The 20,105-nt window shown below is 37.1% G+C and overlaps 1 protein-coding gene and 1 long non-coding RNA gene across 7 annotated transcripts in view; one reads left to right on the forward strand and one right to left on the reverse strand.

Moving 5' to 3' along the window:
* LOC102654507 overlaps positions 1–20,105 on the forward strand; it is a 203,892-nt gene that overhangs the window by 139,962 nt on the left and 43,825 nt on the right. The gene's annotated exons all lie outside the window — the stretch shown is intronic.
* The window catches only part of LOC726106 (zwei Ig domain protein zig-8), a 73,514-nt gene that overhangs the window by 2,191 nt on the left and 51,218 nt on the right, over positions 1–20,105 (reverse strand). For 4 of the 5 annotated variants that reach the window (XM_016914056.2, XM_016914055.2, XM_016914058.2 and 1 more), the window contains exons 3-5: positions 16,346–16,527; positions 2,371–2,526; positions 129–462 (exon numbers count right to left, since the gene is read on the reverse strand). In XM_016914056.2, coding sequence (XP_016769545.2) covers positions 129–462; positions 2,371–2,526; positions 16,346–16,527 — 672 coding nt within the window. The remainder of the gene's footprint in view (positions 1–128; positions 463–2,370; positions 2,527–16,345; positions 16,528–20,105) is intronic. The other variant, XM_001121872.5, reaches the window with a different exon arrangement.

A 20,105-nucleotide genomic window follows, 5' to 3' on the forward strand; every position in this document is an offset into this window, starting at 1 on the left:
AGATCATTGGAAAGAATCTAAGCGATTACCGGAGCTAATATAAATATTTAGAGTTGATTTGTTCCACAAAAAAATTTATTTCTAAAAAAAATTAACAACAGATTCGAAGGAATTTCTTTCTCGCTCACCTTCGATCACGTGAACCATCACGTATGCAGGCTTGGCGTTGCTCGGCGCGCAAGTGTAATTGCCGCCATGCGAGGGTTTCGTTTTGTTGACCATCAGGATCGATCCGTTCTTGGTCAGCTCGACTTTCACGCCTGGCTCCTCGTCGTAGTTGATCATGTGCCCTTGGCGATACCAGAAGACGTAGAGGGGCGATTCCGCAGCGGCCTTCAGTTGACACTCCAATCGAAGGCTCGAGCCTTGCTTCACGTGTAAATCGGGGGCGCCTGGTATGATCGAGTACGCTTCCGTGATCTTCAACCGCACGAAATTCCGTTGCACCGGATGCGACGTAATCTGAAATTTCGACGAGCGATTTAGTTCTACGTAAGAGTGAATGCTTCTGTCGATCGGTGTCTCTCGTACGGAGATACGATTCGTATTCTAATTTGAATATCTAACACGTTTCCGCCGAAAATATTTTATTTCTTTACGAGGAATATTCACGATTTCCAAATTACTCGAGATCTCGAATAGTTTATAACGCGTGCACGATGATGACGCGTTTAATATCTAAAAATTTTAGAAATTATTAGGTCTACCGGAAAGTTCTGTCCGAATCTATGACATCATTTTCACCACGTAAGCACATGTTTATTTATTGCATGTTCGGCTCTATATTTTTATCGCTTAATGTATGCATACTGACGTAGCAAATAAACTATAATAAAATTGATTCACATTAGTCTTAAGTGTGAAACGATAGTATACCCATGGCGACTGATAAAGTTCATTTACGCCACTGTATTTTATACGAATTTCAAGAAGGAAGAAATGCTACAGAAGCATGTAGAAATTTATTGAAAATGTTTGGTGAAGGTACAGTTTCTGATAAGACATGCAGAAGATGGTACGAAAAATTTGAAACAGGTGATTTCGACTTTTCTGATAAGCCACTTTCTGGGCGACCATCTTTGATCGACGATATTGTTAAGGCGATGTTGGAGCAAGATCTTTTTCTGACAACGCAGATCGCAGAAAGGCTTAATTCAGCTCAACAAACCATTTCTGACCATATTCGGAAGATAGGATTGGTGTGGAAGTATTCAAGATGGGTGCCACATGAATCAAGTCAGAAAAATTTGGATGATCGAGTTGTCATATGCACATCTCTGCTTGCTCGGAACAAAATCGAGCCCTTTTTGAACCGGATGATAATTGGGGATGAAAAGTGGATTACAACATTGACAAGTGATACAACAACATTGTAAGGAAAAGGGCATATTGTGAACCCAGAAAACCTAGCCCTTTCACCTCTAAACCAAATCTGAATAAGAGAATGTTGTGTATATGGTGGGACATTCGAGGACCAATACATTATGAGCTTTTAAAACCGAACGAAAAGCTCAATTCGGAGAAGTATTGTCAGCAACTGGATAATTTAAAGACAGCGGTCCAAAAAAAGAGGTCGGCAATATTCAATAGAAAAGACATCATATTGGACCAGTATAACGCCAGACCACACGCTGCTTTAGGGACTCGTCAAAAAATTGCAAAAGTAGGCTGGGAAATTCTGTCGCACCCACCATATTCCCCGGACATACCCTCTGATTATCACTTGTTTTTATCCTTACAAAATTTTTTGACAGGCAAAAAATTCAAAAATGAAGAAGATGTCAAACAAGCACTGGTTCAATTTTTCGCATCAAAAGATGAAACATTTTTCAAAAATGGGATATACAAATTGCCCTCACGCTGGCAACAGATCATTAATAATAATGGCAATTATATTATTCAATAAAGTTAATTGGCGGTAAGAAAAAAATTTGTATTTTGTTTTATTCCAAAAACGGACAGAAGTCTACTTTCCGGTAGACCTAATATTTATAGGCTAGAAATGAAGTTTTAAAATGTAATATCGTTTTAAAAAATGAAAGGCAACAACGGATACAATCCTCGGTATTCTTCACGGCGTCATCATCCGGAGGAGAAAAGCGTTTGACAAGAACGCAGTGATGAGAGATTCGTTCGTTTCATCGCCGAAATATTCTTTTCCTCCTCTTTCTCGTTCTCGCGCGCGAGAACAAAACGTCCCATAAAACTTACGGGCCGCGGTGTAAATTTAAAATATCCCTCCCTATTTTACGTTCGCGAAATAAACGGTATGCATGTTCGCATGCGCGAACAGAATGAAGCACACCGTTCCATTTCGGACGTGCCCTTTTATATTACAACGGTTGTAGTTGCGAGCCCGTCTTTGCATACCTGACACTCGTATATACCCTCATCCTGAACGGTAACCACTCGTATTTGCAGCAACCAATCGGTGCTCGAGTGAATCACGACAAATCGTTTGTCGACCGAGTGGGTGCTCTTGCCCACCGTTAACAACCGCCTGTTCTTTCGTTTCATCCATGTGATCTGAAATTGAAAAAAGTTTAATTAAAAAACTACCTCGACCCATACCATGTCCATAAATTTCACGCGCGCGCGCGTCTGTGTGCGTTCGCACTACAGGCGAATGACCCTTCTTCTTTCTTTCTTTTTATTGAAGGAATTTGGTTTCGAGCGAAGATCAAATCTGTCATTCCGGCCGAAAATTTCAGGCCGATCCGGGAATCGTAAGGTTCTCGGCCGTAAAGGCGGGCAACCAGTGCCTGCCGCACGATGTCGTATTTCAATGGTAGCAGCCCCGAACCAGTTTAGCGTCGTGCTAAAGTAGCCATGAATACCTCGGGCTTTCGCCTATACTCAAAAATTGAACGAAGTCATTGAACACCGACCGTATCCACCCTCCCTAGTACTTTCATAACTAACCTTACCCTCGCAGAGGATGTAATAGTGGGAATAAATTGTGTGTGTGTCAATTTTTTTTTCCTGTACTATTCACTAAGGTAGTATTCGTAAAGATTTGACGAGGTTTTCTTTTGAAGATATTCAGAATTTTTGTCAATAAAAAATAGATTTTTTAACGATATCCATTCAATGAGCATATTTAACGTTCAATGGCAGCTTTCTTTGAGAGAAAAAGAGAGAATTCTTTGAACGTTCTATTCGAGATAATCGTGTCATCGGGTCGCAAACTCGACGCATTGGAAATTTAGGATAAAAGGGGTGCAACCCTCGATAAATTCACGGATATCACGGATTAATCAGATAACAAGTAACGAGCGATTTTCTTCGTAAAGCCCGAAATAATTCAGGGATGGGGGACGAGTGGGCCGTTCGTTGTACAGGCGTTAAAAGCATTTAGGTCATTTACGGTAACGATGTATAGGAAACAGCATGTATCATATCATAGGCAATAGGGAGAGGCGGAGTAAGCCAGGCTTGTGTCCAATATCAATTACCAAGGCCATTAGCGTACCCTAATTTCAGGGTAATTTTCATTCCTGACCGTGGTGACCACGAAACTTTACTCAATTTGTCCGACGCCCGTCGATTTCCACCACCACCACCATCTCCTCTACCATCCTATTCCCTCAGCCGAAATTTCTTAAAACTTATTATCAACAAATTACCTGCCCTCTTCTCGAGTTTGTCAATCGCTCTCCGCTCGCAACATTTTAAATTTTCCCACGAGCGATATATTGGGTTGGCAACTAAGTAATTGCGGATTTCACTCATAGATGGCTTCAGTTGAATTTTTAGGTTTGCTGGCGTAGTCCAAATGTAAAACACATTTTGTTATTTGATAGTTGGCAATTCAGCTGTCAATCAGTAAAAAAAGTTTTTTGATCGGTTGCGTAGTTTTCGTTTGGCGTTCGTTGAAAAATGGAAAATCAAAAGGAACATTATCGTCGTATTTTGCTTTTTTATTTTCGCAAAGGGAAAAACGCATCGCAAGCTCACAAAAAGTTACGTGCTGTTTATGGCGACGAAGGCTTAAAAGAACGGCAGTGTCAAAATTGGTTTGACAAATTTCGTTCTGGTGATTTTTCACTCAAAGACGAAAAATGCTCTGGTCGTCCAGTTGAAGTTGATGACGACCTAATCAAAGCAATAATCGATTCGGATCGTCACAGTACAACTCGTGAGATTGCAGAGAAGCTTCATGTATCACATACATGCATTGAAAACCACTTAAAACAACTTGGCTATGTTCAAAAACTCGATACATGGGTTCCTCACGAACTGAAAGAAAAGCATTTAACGCAACGCATTAGCTGCGATTTGCTAAAGAAACGTAATGAAAATGATCCATTTTTAAAACGACTGATAACTGGCGATGAAAAATGGGTTGTTTACAACAATATCAAGCGGAAAAGATGGTGAAGCAGGCCACATGAACCAGCTCAAACAACATCAAAAGCTGGTATTCATCGAAAGAAGGTTTTGTTATCAGTTTGGTGGGATTACAAAGGAATTGTCTATTTTGAACTCTTACCACCCAACCGAACGATCAATTCTGTTGTCTACATTGAACAACTAACGAAATTAAACAATGCAGTTGAAGAAAAGCGGCCCGAATTGACAAATCGAAAAGGTGTTGTATTCCATCATGACGATGCAAGGCCACACACATCTTTGGTCACTCGGCAAAAATTATTGGAGCTTGGTTGGGATGTTTTGTCACATCCATCATATAGTCCTGACCTTGCACCATCTGATTACTTTTTGTTTCGATCTTTACAAAACTCCTTGAATGGTAAAAATTTCAATAATGATGATGATATCAAATCGTACCTGATTCAGTTTTTTGCTAATAAAAACCACAAGTTTTATGAACGTGGGATTATGATGCTGCCTGAAAGATGGCAAAAGGTCATTGATCAAAATGGGCAACACATTACAGAATAAAGTTATTTAGTTCCATGAAAAAATTGTCTTTGATTTTCTAAAAAAAATCCGCAATTACTTAGTTGCCAACCCAATACTTAATGTGATACTCGTCGAAACGATTTTAATCGTCCCGTTGTGTACATCCTCCAATATCCTGGACGCGGTCGGGCAAGAAGTTGAAAATTGGCTCGGAGAAACAAGTTTACCGGTTTTCAAATTGCTCGTTACATGCTGCGAGCGGGTAAAAATGAGTGGGGGGAAATCGACTTTGAAAACAGATTGCAGGACAAACGACCTGCACGTGGTCGAGCCAGAGTCGTGGGAAGGGGACGCGCAGGAATGTTAGCAGCACGCCACTCGTCATAATGCGGAAGCCGGTAACGAGTTTCCCATGTGAAACGGATTCAACTCGACCGTAAATATCAGAAAATATCACAAACGCGCGAACCCGTGACGCGTTTACAAACGCAGGGAGAGGGGAGGGGAGGGGAGAGGTTCGAAATTCGACGGCGAAATATATACACGCGTCACCTGCGCCTGCACCGTTAATTTCATTAAAGGTGTGATTCCGTAATTTCCGTATTTTTGATTCGCGTTGAATTTCGCGTTTCCGAGTACATCGTCCATTTCCCTTTTGCCGCGTATTAATGTATTCCTCATTATTTGCATCCCAATTTGAAAAACGTTCTTTGCAAAGAAATAAAAAAAGAAAGAATGAAATTGAAATGAATTAAAAGAATACGGAATTGTTATTTTTTTTTTTATTTGAAAATTAATTCAATCTCGATGTTTTTATGAATTTCTGTTTTCGTCGATCGTTGAAAGGAAGGTGGAAAAATTTTTGGAAAAATTTAACCAAGCTCTAGATTTACGTTACGCCGCAGTGGAAAATGGGAAGATGGGTAACAAGGAAGTCTTAATTCGCCGGGAAATTAAGGAAATTGTATAATCGAATTGTGCCGATTGAAATGAGACGTTCACTGTCGATCGAATCGATCCTGGGATCCAGGTTTCAATACATAAACCGTTTTAATGCTTAGTCGGCGCGTAATTATCGCCGATTCCATCAAACAGATCCGTAGGAGACCAATTCTCGGGTACGTAACGTCGTTGAAACCATCGACTATCTATCTAATCCAGAATGTTTCAACATAATCCTGAATTCTGTTAGGACAAACTTACTCCTCAGTTATCTCAGATCAATCTAACGTTTCAGGCGAATCTGCATTCTCCCCATCAACGTTTCCTTAAAAAAAAAAAATAAAGAAAGAAAGATATTATCATACGATTTTTCTCCTCGATCTTCCGCTCTACCTTCTTAAAATATTCACAGTGGACATTTCGAAACGGAATATCGTGCAAATAGGTTAATTCATCGAACAATAATACAAAGATCGACGAAATCAATTTATTCTCTTCGAATGGAAATCGTGCTCTGAAACATGCGATTTCATTAATTTCCCCTTAATTTCGACCCTTAATTTCGTCCCCCGCAGCTCGAATCCGCTCATCGTTCTTCTTAAACGTGGCACGTATGTTTCGAGAATTCTTCTCCCAAGGGATGCTGTTAAAGCAAGCATAGACAAGAAAACCTTCAAAGAGAGGGAGGGAGGGAGAGAGAGAGATCGTGTGTGTATACGTGCAACCAACCGACCGTCTCGGTATATAGAAGCTCGTGGAGCTTTTCAACCAGAGCTTCCACCAATACCGGTGAAAGCTTAATTGGAAACGACTATCCACGGCAACCTTATACTCCCCCCCTCCCCTATTCTTAATCTCCCGAATGGGAATTGCCATGAACCGTGGAGTCTGTCCTTTCTGCGATCAGTGGATAACGATGTGGCCGCGCTTTTCGTATCCCCACGAAATCTTAACAAACTGGTTCATGGTGGGAGGGTGGAGCTTGTTCGAAGAAGCCATTATACGCCGGTAAAACGTCTTCGAAATTACCGGGGAACCGGTTGAATTATACTAGCTTCCTTATTACACAAATCTCCTCTGGCGGCATTAAGGAAAATTATTCGCCTTCGTGGAATCGTGGTACACAAGAGACACCACCAAATATATCTTCCGCCAGTAAAATCCATTTTCGCCTCATCGGGTTTAACGTGCAATTTTTAGGTAAAAAAAATAAATATATGTATATATTTTCGATCGTGTTTTCAATTTCGAATTCGATTTCTCGATGGAGGATGGCAATATTTTTAACATAATTTGGCATGTATTTTTTGAAGTAATCCATTTTCAGGTTTCTCAAGTTTAACGTGCAATTTTTAAATTAAAAAATATATATATACATATATTTTAGATCATGTTTTCAATTTTGAATTCGATGGATTTCTCGATGGAGGATGGCAAGGTTTTTAACATAATTTGACACGTATCTTTTGAAGTAATCCATTTTCAGATTCTAGAGTTTAATGTGCAATTTTTAGTTAAAAAAAGAAAATATTTTCGATCGTATTTTCAATTTTGAATTCGATGGAGGATGGCAATGTTTTTAACATAATTTAGCACGTATCTTCTGCGTGAAGTAATGCATTTTCAGGTTTTTCAAGTTTAATATGCAATTTTTAGTTAAAAAAAAATATATATATATATTTTACATTGTGTTTTCGATTTCGAATTCGATGGATTTCTCGATGGAATGTTTTTAACATAATTTGGCACGTATCTTCTACGTGAAGTAATCCATTTTCAGCTTAGAGTTTAACGTGCAATTTTTAGTTAAAAAAAGAAAATATTTTCAATCGTATTTTCAATTTTGAATTCGATGGATTTCTCGATGGAGGATGGCAATGTTTTTAACATAATTTGGCATGTATCTTTTGAAATAATGCATTTTCAGATTCTCAAGTTTAACGTGCAATTTTTAGTTAAAAAAATATATATATATTTTAGATCATGTTTTCAATTTTGAATTCGATGGATTTCTCGATGGAATGTTTTTAACATAATTTGGCACGTATCTTCTACGTGAAGTAATCCATTTTCGGCTTCTAGAGTTTAACGTGCAATTTTTAGTTAAAAAAAGAAAATATTTTCGATCGTATTTTCAATTTTAATTTCGATGGATTTCTCGGATGGAGGTAATATTTTTTTTTAACATAATTTGGGATACCATGGCACGTATCTCCTACGTGAAATAATTCATTTTCGGTTTCTAGAGTTTAACATAACGAATTTTAGTAAAAAAAAAATAAAAGAAAAATTGCGCGCATCTTCAACTGTATTTTCAATTTTTGAATTGGATGGATTTCCCGATGGATGGAGGTAATGTTTTTAACATACTTTGGGAAACGGGTGTAAAATAAATTGGCGTTATCCAATTACTGGTGGAATAATTATTATCGAGTGCGATTGCATTATTCGACGGGATACACGTTGAAAGTTCATTCGATTACACGGTTTCGAAAGGTTATTCCTTTAACGAGGAAAGATTTTCATCGTTTGTTACTGAGAAATTACAGGCAAACTTGGATCGTAGTAGAATCACGCGCCCTTAAGATTATTAATGAGTATTGATCGAGCAGATTTATGGGGAAAGGGTGCGTAGATCCGCGGTATCTACCGTTGAATCACGTTCGAGATTGGTTGATATAACTCGTGCATCGAATCTGGATATTTTCGAAATAACAAATTCGTTCGAGTTACGATCATATTTCGTATGATATGACATCTTTAAAATAACATTATTTGAAACAATATTCGAATTTATGAAATAATATTTTAAATTATACATTTCAAACAAGCGTGTAATTTTATTTCGTTTAATTCGAATAATTACTCGAGACACAATTTAAAATATTATTTTAAACGATATTACATTATTAACATTGGCGATGAAATAAATGATTTTAATTTATTTATAAAATATAAAACTTTTAAAACAACGGAATAGAATAGCCCAATCGTGTCCAATCAATAAATCTGTATAAATTTCAACAGCTTTCATTTGGATTAAATAAATTCAACGAAAATAAACCTATATATATATATATGTATATAACTTTAAACGGGGGCGCTTTCGAAATCGGGAAAATAATTTAAAGCCGAGAACTCGATAAATTCGAAAAGTGTTTGCCCTTTTTTTCAACGTTCGTTACACTTCTAACGATAAGAAAGATCTCTCCTCTCCATAAAGACGGTCTCTCCGCCAAAAGACGGTAATAGGAATGGAAATATTTGTCGAGAAAGGAACGTTTGCGCATTTATTAAACCTCTTCTCAATTGCCTCTTCCTTCCTTCCTTCCTTCCTTCCTTCCTTTGTATTATTCCTTGTATTATTTCAAAAAAGAAAAAGAAGGAAAAAATTACAAATTTGCATCCTCGTCCCTTGTTTTCAGCATTCAGAGAGTATAATCGTTTCCCTCGTTTAATCGCGTTTAATCTGGTAAGAAAGCGGATTAGGAAAGACTCGTCCCGGGGAGAGATAATACTCGGTCGTTCCATCCTGTTACCTCTAACGGTGATGCAATCTCGATCGAGCTGACAACGTAAAACTAGAAGGCGTTTCCCAATGGCAGATGACAGTTACGATCTTTACTGCACACGGGTTCACCACTTAACGCGTGATTTAACCCCAATCGACGTTGCGACGCAACTCCCTCCCCTCGTTCCCTGCAAATTGGCAAGTTTAACCGTGCGGTGAATAGGTAATGACAGATTTATGCCACGATAAAAAAAAAAAATTGTACTTTTACAAGCGAAGGGAACAAGCGAATACCGCGTAATTCGGTTCCTCTGTGAAAAGTTGGTCGATGGTAACGATGTGTCAATTTGCCTCGATTTTTGCCAATCCATCGTTGCAAATTGCGTATTTTGCACGATGGTTTTTTTCTCTTCTTTTTTTTTTTTTTTTTTGGTGAACTTTTTCGAAGAGTAAATTATTTTCTCGTTAATAGAGAGGAGAGAAAAGGAAGGAAGAAAAATAATCTAGAAAAATGAATTGATTCCTTTCATGGATACCTTCTTCGTTTCACAACGTAACAATCCTAATCCCAAGCAAACGAGAATATCGTGTTTCTGAAACGTTACCTTCTGGACGAAATAATCTTCTGGTATCGCGTACCCTCGTTAATATTGTATTCGATATCAAACGGACTCGAATCATTGGCCTCGAAAGTGATGAATATAAAATTACAATCGATCCACGATGGATAATCTTTCCCGAACAAAATTTCAGGAAAGATTCTTATAAGCCGGAGCCAATATTTCATTCAACAAGAGAAATATATAATAAGTTCGGTTATAATAAGTGGTCTTTGCGGCGGAATAATTTGTCGCGAACTATTTGTTGAAACTGGGATTCGGATTAATTCGAAAAAAAAAAAGAAAAAAGAAAAAAGAAAGAAAAGAAAAGAGCAGGTTGGAGTTTACGAGGATATCGAATCGAATAAGCGCGGAGAGTTGCAGAGTTCCTCTCTCGAGCGCGACTAGACTTCTCTGGAACAACATTAATCAACGTTACTTTGACCGGAACCCACTTAAGGTGGCTGTTCTTGGAAATTCCCTTCGGCAATCAGCCCATGGATTTCTCACGATCGAGAGAATTAATTTCTATCCTCGCTTCTCCAGTGTCGAGATATTGCTTATATCCGAACAACGATAGATTAGAACCGGACTTATTAATCGATTAATCGTGTTGGCCAATAATTGATCGAGGGAAACGAAAGATTCGAGTTGAATTTTTGGATGGAGATAAACTTCTCGATTGTGTAGAGAAGGGAAGAAAATCGAATATGACTCGGTGACGAAGGTAACGCGACACGGATTGTTTCCAATTGGATCGCGTATGAATTTCGATTTGAAGAGGTTTTCGGGGGGGAATGAAATTCGTTTAATTTTATAAATGCGCTCGATTCGGTAAATATTCGATTCCATTACGCTTTCGAAAGCTAATCGGAGCGTAACCAAGCACGAATCGAAGATGGATTCGATAAATCTGGAAAGAAAGAAGAACACGTAAATTGTACCGCGTTAATTATTCAGATAATTTGACTTGGCTTTTATATTTCATTTAAAAAACCGCAGTTTTTCTTTTTTATTATTCAAAATCAATCATCTCTCGATCCATCATTTAGCGATATTTAGAAGAAATTCATTCGACAGGAGAATTCATTATTCCAACCGTTCGCTTTTCACTCTTCCAATCGGGATTAATTCTTTTTCGGGGGAATAATTTAATCTTTCAACTATTAATTCGACAATATTATTTGAGGTGATATGATATAGAAAAAAAAGCAAAATCCAATCCTGCTGGTTTGCAATCGACTACGTTCCACGAACAATTCAATCTCGGATCCCTTTGTATCTCTCTCTCAATTTCTACCTCTCAATTTCTTCGAGTAGATGTTTTTCTGATTGCTATACATACAAGGAGATATACGCACACTCGAGGAGAAGAAGAGTTTTTCGAAATTGATATTCCTCGAAACGCGCTCTCGTATCTCTTTTCCACTGATCTCCTCCACTTCTTCTTTCGCTTCCTCCCCCTCCCTTCGTGCTCTCGATTCGATTCCAAGCTTCTCTACGTAGCAACCCAACACACCCTCTTTGTTTCTTTTTTTTTTTTTCACGCGACATAGATGAATTATCTTTTATTCATGGGTCACAGATCGATGCGGGATCCCCGGCAACGACGTTATTTGCTCCCTGACGTCGGCCAGAGTGTGTTTCGCATAAGCGTCCATAGGCATTGCCACTTATCTTCTCTACTTTCCACGGTCAGAGTGCACGCTCGCATAACGGAATAGATAACGGAATAGATAACAAGGTAGACGCGATCAACAGGAAAATGTGACGGTTATATATTCGATCCATTGTTGGAAAAGCCATTTTGCTCCTGTTTTCCTTTCTTTCTTTTTCCTTTTTTTTTTTTTTTTTTTTTTAATAGAATATTCATCACTTAATGGAGCCATTTTCACTCTGTTTCGAAATTTATAAAGTTTGAAATATCGTTACGTATTTATGAGGAAATCTTCGGTTTCGAAATTTATTTGTACAGTCGTTAAAACTATTATAACTTGTAAAATCGTAGCTGATGAGGATGAAAATTGGAATGAAACGAGAGGAGGGAATATTTGTGAGTGGATATGGATGGGAAAGAAATGAAGAAACTCGATATATATATATATAGTTCAAAATTCTAAAGAATTTTTTATCCATATCTCTAAACGAACGAAAATATTTATTTAAAATAAATATTCTATTATTTTCTATATTTTTCGTACGATAAATAGTACGACGTTTCTCTAAACTACGTCGATGCAACTTTTATTTATTTACTCACGTGTTAAAAAGCTAAAGTTAGCCGAGGAAAATAAACATACGTATAAAGCGTAAATAGAAATCACGCAGTGGAACAAGCCAGTGTATGGTCAGACGAGTGGATCGGAAACCGCGTATCGAACAACTTTTATCCCGTTTTATTTTAATTGAATAATTGTCGCGAGTTTGAACTTAAACAAAACGAATCTTATTTGCGGAAACGAGAAGAGAGGTATTTTTTTGCTCCATACTGAAAACTAGGGAAGAAAATATAATTGACCGAAATAAAAATATATATATATATATGATAAAGGAATCGGTCCTTTCCTCTGGTAAAAAGATTTCTCCTCCTATATTTCTTTCTTTCTACAAAATCTTATCAAGCGTTTCCTCGGATATGCTACAAGCATTTGGACACCTGATGCAGTCTAAAAAGTTTCTATCAAATCGTAACTTTTTTTCGATCGTTATTGGATCGTATTGAAAGTATTTCTACAAATAATATCGAATAAGGGAGAATTACGTGTTGAAAATTTAATTCAAAAAGTTTTAAAAATAATAATGACAATAATCTTTATATTATAAATTCGCTATAAATTCTCTGATTTTTCGCGAATTAAAGAAAAAGATTGTTCTGGATAAAATCAATTCTTCTTCTTCTTCTTCTTCTTCTTCTTCTTCTTTTTCTTCTTCTTCTTCTTCTTTTTCTTCTTCTTCTTCGCTTATTTGTTTTCCCTATAACTTTTCAATAAAAGAATCGCCAACCACGCATCGATATTCTTTCTTCATTCTCCCTCTCCCTATTCGTAAAATAGTTCCACGTCGTTTTTAGAGAAAACCTAGGACCACACCCCCCTCCTTCCCCAATGCATGGACATATTCGTACTCTAATAGAAAAAACTCGGCCGAAAATCCGTTCGATCTGATCTGCCCTATAAGAAAATCGTTCGTTTCCACGATGTCGAGTGGAATTCGATTTCGACATCTGGCTTTCGTCGCCACGAAAGTATCGAGGGAGACTTCTCCACACGCTTCGTGTACACAACCTAGATTTTCTGTCATTCCCCTTTCCCTTTTCTTTTTTCCTCTCCTTCCTTCCCCCCCTCTCCCTTCCTTCCTTTTTTTCCTTTTTTCTCTCTCTCTCTCTCTCTCTTCCTCCCTTCTCCTCTGGAAAACTTGAACGGAGCACCTGCTACGGTATCGGTTTAACGGCGGAGCCTCGTAAAATATTCTGAAATATTCCCTGCTCCAGGAGTTCGAAGGAAGGCGAGGGAAACGCGATCGAAGGGGAAAAAAGAAGAAGAAGAAGAAGAAGAAAAAGAAGAAAAGAAACGCGAGGAAATAAGAAGAAGGAGAGATGGGAGGAACGTGGCTGGCAAGGGGAAAATATGAGATTCAAAATATGTGAATCAATCGAGGGGGGAGGTCGCCTAATCTGATGCACGAGATTCCACGCGTATCTTCGTCGGGAATCAAAATGTGAATGGCGGGTTGTGGTGATCGATATAGAAATTTTTAAAAAGATTCTTAAAAAGATTCCAATCGATTCTAAAAATTTAACGAACGTAATTGATAATAATTGATTGATCAAAGCTGCTTGATCTATTATATTGCGAGCAATTGAAATTTACTTCAATCATGATAATTCCATTCTTTTCTCTTTCTGAATCGATCTAGAATCGATCCCCCTCACATATGAATATACATATAAATACTCTGTGTAAAATGCAGATGAGATGAGGGGTTGAAAGCAACGGAATATAATTGGAGAAGAACAAAGGGATAATTTCTTTATACTTTACGTGTTTCATATCGATTTAAAGAATTTCACGGGCAACCGGAAGGGGGAGGAGGAGGAGGAGAAATATAAGAGGAGGGAGAGAATGAATCGCGGATTGGGCAGGGAAGGGAGGGACGTGCAATTTGTCTAAAAAGTTCAGGGAGGTAGAAAGAAAATTAGCGGGAGCTGTGGCCGAGCTATTTGTTATCGAGGTGGCAATAATGTTTTCCAGCACGAATTGCCGCGACGTTTCCGCGAATTTCAGTCGTGCCGAAATAATTAAATTTAACGGTATTAACTAGTTGAATTATTGGCGTCGAAAAATTTGCCGATCCGTGGAAATCATTTTGCGGGAACAAATGATCGGAGAATGGTGAATACGGTCGAGAAAATCTTTCGCGTTATATAAAATAATATATAAATGGATAAATTTCTGTTCTATTACTTATTAATCTTCTTTCGAAAGCGAGTTGATAAACGAACCCCTTTTCGTGTTTTTTATATATGGAATTTTATAATGGAATTTTATTCCATTCGAAAAAAAAGATTGGAGCTTTTAGTTTTCTTTCGCAGCCGACAATCTCTCTTAAAGATTTCTTTTACGTGGAATGTCTCTCTAAATTGCGTCTAAATTCCTTTACTAATGAAATATATATATATATATATATATATATATATATATATATATATAGTATAACCGAACAGAAATCGATTAAACAAGTCACGGACTTTTCTTCGAATCAATTAGAAATACAACTGGGGATTCTTCGCCTGTTTAACCGTGATTCGATTACAGCGCAAAGCTTGCAAAGAAATTAAATTCACGGCACAAAAGAAGCAAGTTTGAAAATAGATTGGAAACTTGGCGCAAAATCAGCTTAGAGACGATTCCGGCCGGCCCTGTTCCATTCCCTGTAATCCATTGGACAACATTAGACGAAAAGTTTATCTTTCTTCTTTTTCCTCTTCCTTCCCTCCCCCTCCTTTTAATGTTTGATATTTATTCCATTCCAACTTGACGGTTTACTTTGGAAAAGTTAAAGAAGAAAAAAAAAACACCCCTCTCTAAAAAAAAAAACTTCCTAAAACTGAACGCTTTCGAGATTATAAAAGAATCGGATACGTTCTCGATTCTTGACGATTCGAAAGACACGAAGAGGAGAGGGACGCGTATATAAGAAACGATATATCTTCGGCTTTTAAAGCTCAGTGGCTCGTGGTATTATTCAGTCATGAATCCCTCTTTTTCCCTCGATTTACTTTGTGTATGCCGTCTGGCGAACGGAAATTAAATGAATATCACTCAACTCGGTGCTCGGGAAATGAAAATTGAACGGCCGTGAATACGGTGGAAAAGAAGATATTTAATGGAACGCCAATATAAAGTGAAAGAAAGTCGTGGAGGGAGGCGGGGAGGAGAAGAAAGCAGCGAGACGTGAAATGTATTCGATTAAAAAGTCTCGAGGTGGTCGATCGGAGTTTGTTCGAATTAAAAAATATAATACGGAAGAATGCTATTCTGCTCCATGTATTCCTTTCCTCTCTCTCTCTCTCTCTCCTTCTCTCCAGCGTGGATCGTGGAAGTAAATTGAAGGCAATGATCGAAAGGTAGACACTTGTTCGCGAGTAATCCCGTTGGTGATTTTTCGTGAATCGCTTTTGATGAACCATCCTGATCTCTTCTCGAGGATGAAAAGCTTTCCCCGTGTTTTTCCAAAAGCTCGTTGATTGACCATTGCCCAAGAAAACAGCTTATCAATCAACCGCTTTGGAAAAATGTCGCGGCCACTGTCTGTCCACTTCCTGGACGTGCTCTCCCCTCGAGAACGATACCAGAGGACTTCTTCACGCTTCACTCCCGATCTTTGAAATTTTTCCAAAGATATTTCCTCGAAATTTTTCGATTCGAAAGTGGCAAGTTTAAAAAGATCGAGAAATTCTGTTGAAGAGTAACCAGTTCCTCCTATTATAAATATTACCAAGATTTCATTATGAGATACGAGAACAAAATTATTATATGCTTGCACAGCAACGACAATAACAGAAAGAAAAATCGATATTCAAATTCTGTTGAAGAGTAACCGGTTCCTTCTATTATATTATCAAGATTTCATTATGAGAGCAAGATTATTATATGCTTGCACAATAAGAGAAAGAAAAATCGATATTTTTGCGCGAAATTGAGGAGACGAGGGAAGCGAGAAGCAAGGATGAATCGGTCGGGGAGCGCGTTGTTGAAGGTAAGTATTTGGCGGATGTTAAGCAGTCCTCCGCCCCGTGGCGGTGTGTCGTGTATCGGTATGAAACTAATTTCGACTCTGCATGAATTACATGACGGGAGGGCGAGGCGCGTATCTTGGAAATACTTTTCTGGGTCAATCGCCTTCGAGCTAACTTGTATTACGTAACGACATTTACGGTTCCAGCGCCTGGCTCGGTAATTTTGCACGGCAAATTCGCGGTGCTTCCGCTTTGTGCAAGAACTTCCCTGATGGGGCCTTCGATGACATCTTCGCCTTTATCCTCTCCGGCGGAGCTCTTCGCCACTTCGTTGTTGGCGCTCGACGATTGTTGATGCTCCGCCTGGCTCCCTGGAAAAAGAATTGCAATTGTGTCGGTTAAAATATTATTGACCAGCTTGTTTGCCCCACGAAGAGGAGGGGAAAAAACTTAACCTAATTCTTAATATACACACATCCGAATGGTTCAGATTGCCATCAAGAAAGTGTCTCTACTTTGTCGAAAGTATATTTTATTGTGAGATCCTAATTTTCTACAAATACCTTACGTTTCGAAGAGAAGAGATCTTATCCGCGTTAATGTTATGCCAAGCAGAGATTGGGCATTAACCCCCTCGTTGAAGAGTTAAAAATTTCGAATAGAGTTACTTTGAGTAATTACTTATTGAAATAAGCTCAAAATATAACATTTATTTTATTATTAGTTGATCTATTTCTCATATAATTTCGATCGTTTGATATTGCAGTTATTTCCGATTATTATCACGAACAATAAGTTATCTTATAAGTAACTTTATTCCTAACTTCAACTATTAATTTCTCCATCGTTGCCAAGTAAAACAGACGAACAAAAAAAAAACGCGTATAATTTTCGTATCATAAGCTATTCGAATAAGAAATCCTTTCAAACTTGCAAGTGGTTTTCTATCAGAAGAATACACGAATACACGAATATTGTAAGTATTTTTTATTCTATCACTATAATCACAATCACATATATATATTTAGATAGATATAAAATAAATATGAATAATCTCGAATATGATTTTAAAATCCATATTTATTCCAATCCAATCCTCTGAAGAGATTCGCAATTCGGCCAAGGTAAATAAAAAGGGAGGGAGAATTTCTATTAACCCAGATTAATTTTCGTGGAAAAGCCGAACGGTGTAAAATCGTAACGCGGGCATCGAAGTTGCGAAAGCTTAAAAGCTCAAAGGCCTGAGAAGAGATATCATCGGAGATTAGGGACGGTTTTCGCGCTTCTTCGTTCGCGAGAGGGAAGGCACAATGGCGTGCTAGGGACGAGAGAGGAATTCCTTCTCTCTCGAGATTAATGCAGCCGCCGTTGCTACGATAACGCATAACCCCGGTGCAGCGTAAGTGGCTTAACTGAATAACTTAGTCACGACAATTACGAAGCATTGCTTCGCAGCAGGAAAGCTATTACAAATCTGCCTACGGTTTTCGTTGGAATTCACTTCGAAAACACTTAATTGTCCTACGCGGCTTCTTCCTACTCTTTAATTGCGTTTACATTTACATAACACCCACCAATTCCTCTTCTACCTTGATTTTATCCATTCCTCTTCCTCCTTATTTTTATCAATCCCTCCTCTTCCTTATTTTTATCAATTCCTCCTCTATCTTGATTTTATCCATTTTTCTTCCTCCTTATTTTTATCAATCCTTCCTCCACCTTATTTTTATCAATTCCTCCCCTACCTTGATTTTATCCATTCCTCTTCCTCCTTATTTTTATCAATCCCTCCTCCATCTTATTTTTATCAATTCCTCCTCCTCCTTATTTTTATCAATCCCTCTTCCTCCTTATTTTTATCAGTCCCTCCTTCTCCTTATTTTTAACAATTCCTTTTCCACTCCAAATTTATCAATTCGTCCCCCTCCACTTCCTTATTATGAGAAAAAAATATCAATATATTGATTTCGGAAGGAAAATCGATCGACAATGGAAATGTTCTATATGGTTCAACAATCATCTTAAATCTAAAAACTATTTTATTAATTGTATATTTAAATATTAACATTCTCTACATTTTATTTTTATCAATTCCTCCCCTACTTTAATTTTATCCATTCGTCTTCCTCCTTATTTTTATCAATCCCTCTTCTTCCTTATTTTTATCAATTCCTCCTCTACCTTGATTTCATCCATTCCTCTTCCTCCTTATTTTTATCAGTTCCTCTTCCACCTTAATTTTATCCATTCCTCTTCCTCCTTATTTTTATCAATCCCTCTTCTTCCTTATTTATATCAATTCCTGCGTCACCTTATTTTTTGTCAATTTCTCCTCCTTATTTTTATCAATTCTGCCTCTTTTTCTTCCCTTGTTCTTATCAATTCCTTTTCCTCCCCAAATTTATCAGTTCCTTCTTCTTTTTATTATGAGAAGCAAATATCAATATGTTTCGAATGGAAAATCGATCGACAGTGCAAATATTCTCTTTGATCCAACGATCATCTTAAATCTAAAAATTATTTAATTATAGTAATCAAATTGTATATTTAAATATTAACATTCTCTACATTTTATTTTTATCAATTATATTCCTCCGCTACCTTAATTTCATCAATTCCTCCTCTATTTTGATTTTATCCATTCTTCTTCCTTCTTCGTTCTATCAGTCTCTCCTCTTCCTTATTTTTATGAATTCCGACACTTTCTTATTTTTAACAATTCCTTTTCCACTCCAAATATATCAATTCCCCCTCCTCCTCCACCTTATTATGAGAAATATCAATATATTTCGAAAGAAAAATCGATCAAAAATGCAAATGTTCCCTTCGATTCAACGATCATCTTAAATCCAAAAATTATATTCTTAAACAAAATATATTTAAATATTAACATAATTCTGTACATTTTATTTTTATGAATTCCACCTTTTTTATATCAATTCCTTTTCCTCTTCAAATTAATTCTTCCTCTTCCTTATTTTTATCAATTCCTCCATCTCTTTATTTTTATCAATTCCTCCATCTCCTTATTTTTATCAATTCCTCCTCCTCCTTATTTTTATCAATTCCTTCTCCTCCTTATTTTTATCAATTCCGCCATCTCCTTATTTTTATCAATTCCTCCATCTCCTTATTTTTATCAATTCCGCCACTTCCTTATTTTTAAAAATTCCTTTTCTAAATATATCAATTCCTCCCCTCCTCCTCCATCTCATTATGAGAAACAAATATCAATATATTTCGAAGAAAAATCGAAACCAAAATGCAAATGTTCTCTTCGATTCAACGATCATCTTAATTCCAGAAATTATATTCTTAAACAAAGAATTTTTATCAATTCCTCCATCTCCTTATTTTTATCAATTCCTCCATCTCCTTATTTTTATCAATTCCTCCATCTCCTTATTTTTATCAATTCCTCCATCTCCTTATTTTTATCAATTCCTCCATCTCCTTATTTTTATCAATTCCGCCATCTCCTTATTTTTATCAATTCCTCCATCTCCTTATTTTTATCAATTCCTCCATCTCCTTATTTTTATCAATTCCTCCATCTCCTTATTTTTATCAATTCCTCCATCTCCTTATTTTTATCAATTCCGCCATCTCCTTATTTTTATCAATTCTTCCATCTCCTTATTTTTATCAATTCCTCCATCTCCTTATTTTTATCAATTCCTCCATCTCCTTATTTTTATCAATTCCTTTTCCAAATATATCAATTCCTCCCTTCCTCCTCCACCTTATTATGAGAAATATCAATATATTTCGAAGAAAAATCGAATCCAAAATGCAAATGTTCTCTTCGATTCAACGATCATCTTAAATCCAGAAATTATATTCTTAAACAAAGAATTTTTATCAATTCCTCCATCTCCTTATTTTTATCAATTCCTCCATCTCCTTATTTTTATCAATTCCTTTTCCAAATATATCAATTCCTCCCCTC

The sequence above is a fragment of the Apis mellifera genome, linkage group LG9, assembly GCF_003254395.2.
Source record: "Apis mellifera strain DH4 linkage group LG9, Amel_HAv3.1, whole genome shotgun sequence".
In the NCBI taxonomy this organism is placed as follows: domain Eukaryota; kingdom Metazoa; phylum Arthropoda; class Insecta; order Hymenoptera; family Apidae; genus Apis; species Apis mellifera.